This window comes from Temnothorax curvispinosus, unplaced genomic scaffold (genome assembly GCF_003070985.1).
Source record: "Temnothorax curvispinosus isolate PA1 unplaced genomic scaffold, ASM307098v1 QBEX01007228.1, whole genome shotgun sequence".
Classification (NCBI taxonomy): Eukaryota; Metazoa; Arthropoda; class Insecta; order Hymenoptera; family Formicidae; genus Temnothorax; species Temnothorax curvispinosus.
The window spans coordinates 1-1,285 of NW_020217008.1; the positions used below are offsets into that span (position 1 = coordinate 1).

General features: G+C 30.7%; 1 protein-coding gene across 1 annotated transcript; it reads left to right on the forward strand.

The window, feature by feature from the left end:
- Nucleotides 1-5: 5 nt before the first annotated feature.
- Nucleotides 6-1,277, forward strand: LOC112456818 (the record flags this gene model as incomplete). The annotated part of the gene is made up of 2 exons (XM_025019574.1): nt 6-444; nt 907-1,277. Coding segments are annotated over 2 exons (810 nt in total), but the record flags the coding sequence as incomplete, so codon positions are not given.
- Between the last annotated feature and the right edge of the window lie 8 nt (nt 1,278-1,285).

Consider the following 1,285-nt stretch of genomic DNA (forward strand, 5'->3'; position numbering starts at 1 on the left):
TTTTATACATCGCGGCACCAGTAAAAACTGCAAGGATCTTGGCGATTATTCCAATACCATCCTACAGTCACCAAATTTGTTATCATTCATTATGGATCGCTTTGAGCCAAAGAGGACACGAAGTCGTCCTTATGACGACAGATCCGATCAATGATCCTAGTTTGACCAATTTGACAGAAATCAACTTCCAATCTAACTACCAGATAACGAAAAAGTTAAACTTCGCCAAAAACGTTATGGCGGGGACTCATGCGTGGTTAAGGACATCACGAACACAATTATGGCCTCTGTTTGGAGACTTAACAGAAAACATGTTTAAGCATCCAAAAGTACGTAAGATGTATGCACCGGATAGTGATGAAAAATTCGACTTAGTAATTGTAGAAACTATAAAAATACCTAGCTTCTATGCCTTGGCGCATAGATTTAATGCACCTCTCATAGGTAAGAATAATGATATATATGAAATTATTTTACAAATGTTTCATTTAAAATTCATTTTATATTAGCGAAAACATTGAAGAAAGCCATAAATTATTTCAACTTTAAAATTTTTAATATTCTATACTTTCGTATACTTATTAAACTCTATATTATTTAACTCATTTACTTTATTTATTTATATTCTATTTAAATAAATTTTATGTCCATAAAATTAGTTTAAAAATATAATGTCATTATCCACATGGTTTAATGTCAAGATATTTCTTATTCTCTTTGTGTCATCATTATATAATCCAAAGAAACATAAAAATAAAATATAAACGTGAAAATTAGCCTAATTATTTTTTATGTATCTTGACATGTGCGTATATGTTTATAATGATATTATTTACACAATTTTCTAAACTCAAATCTTGTTTAAATTAATCACGTTTACAAAACTTATTCTATATTTATTTACAGGTGTGTCATCATTAGGACTGCGTAATATAGATTATTATCTACTCGGTGCACCTGTTCTGTCATCACATCCTTCGGTTTGGGAAATAGAAGATGACACCGGTTTAAATCTGTCATTGTGGCGGAGGATAAAGAATTTTATTCGTCAGTGGTATCACATATATTACTCAATAAATTATTATTACCCTAAACAGCAAGCGATAGCAGAAAAATATCTCGGAAAAAATATACCAGACATAAGAGATATGGAAAGAAACATGAGTCTTGTTATCCACAGTCAACAAGAAGCTCTTTCGTTTGTTAGACCGACAATGCCTAATGTTTTAGTATTTGGAAATTTTCATATTTCAAAAAAACTCGCGGCTTTACCGAAGGTAATAAT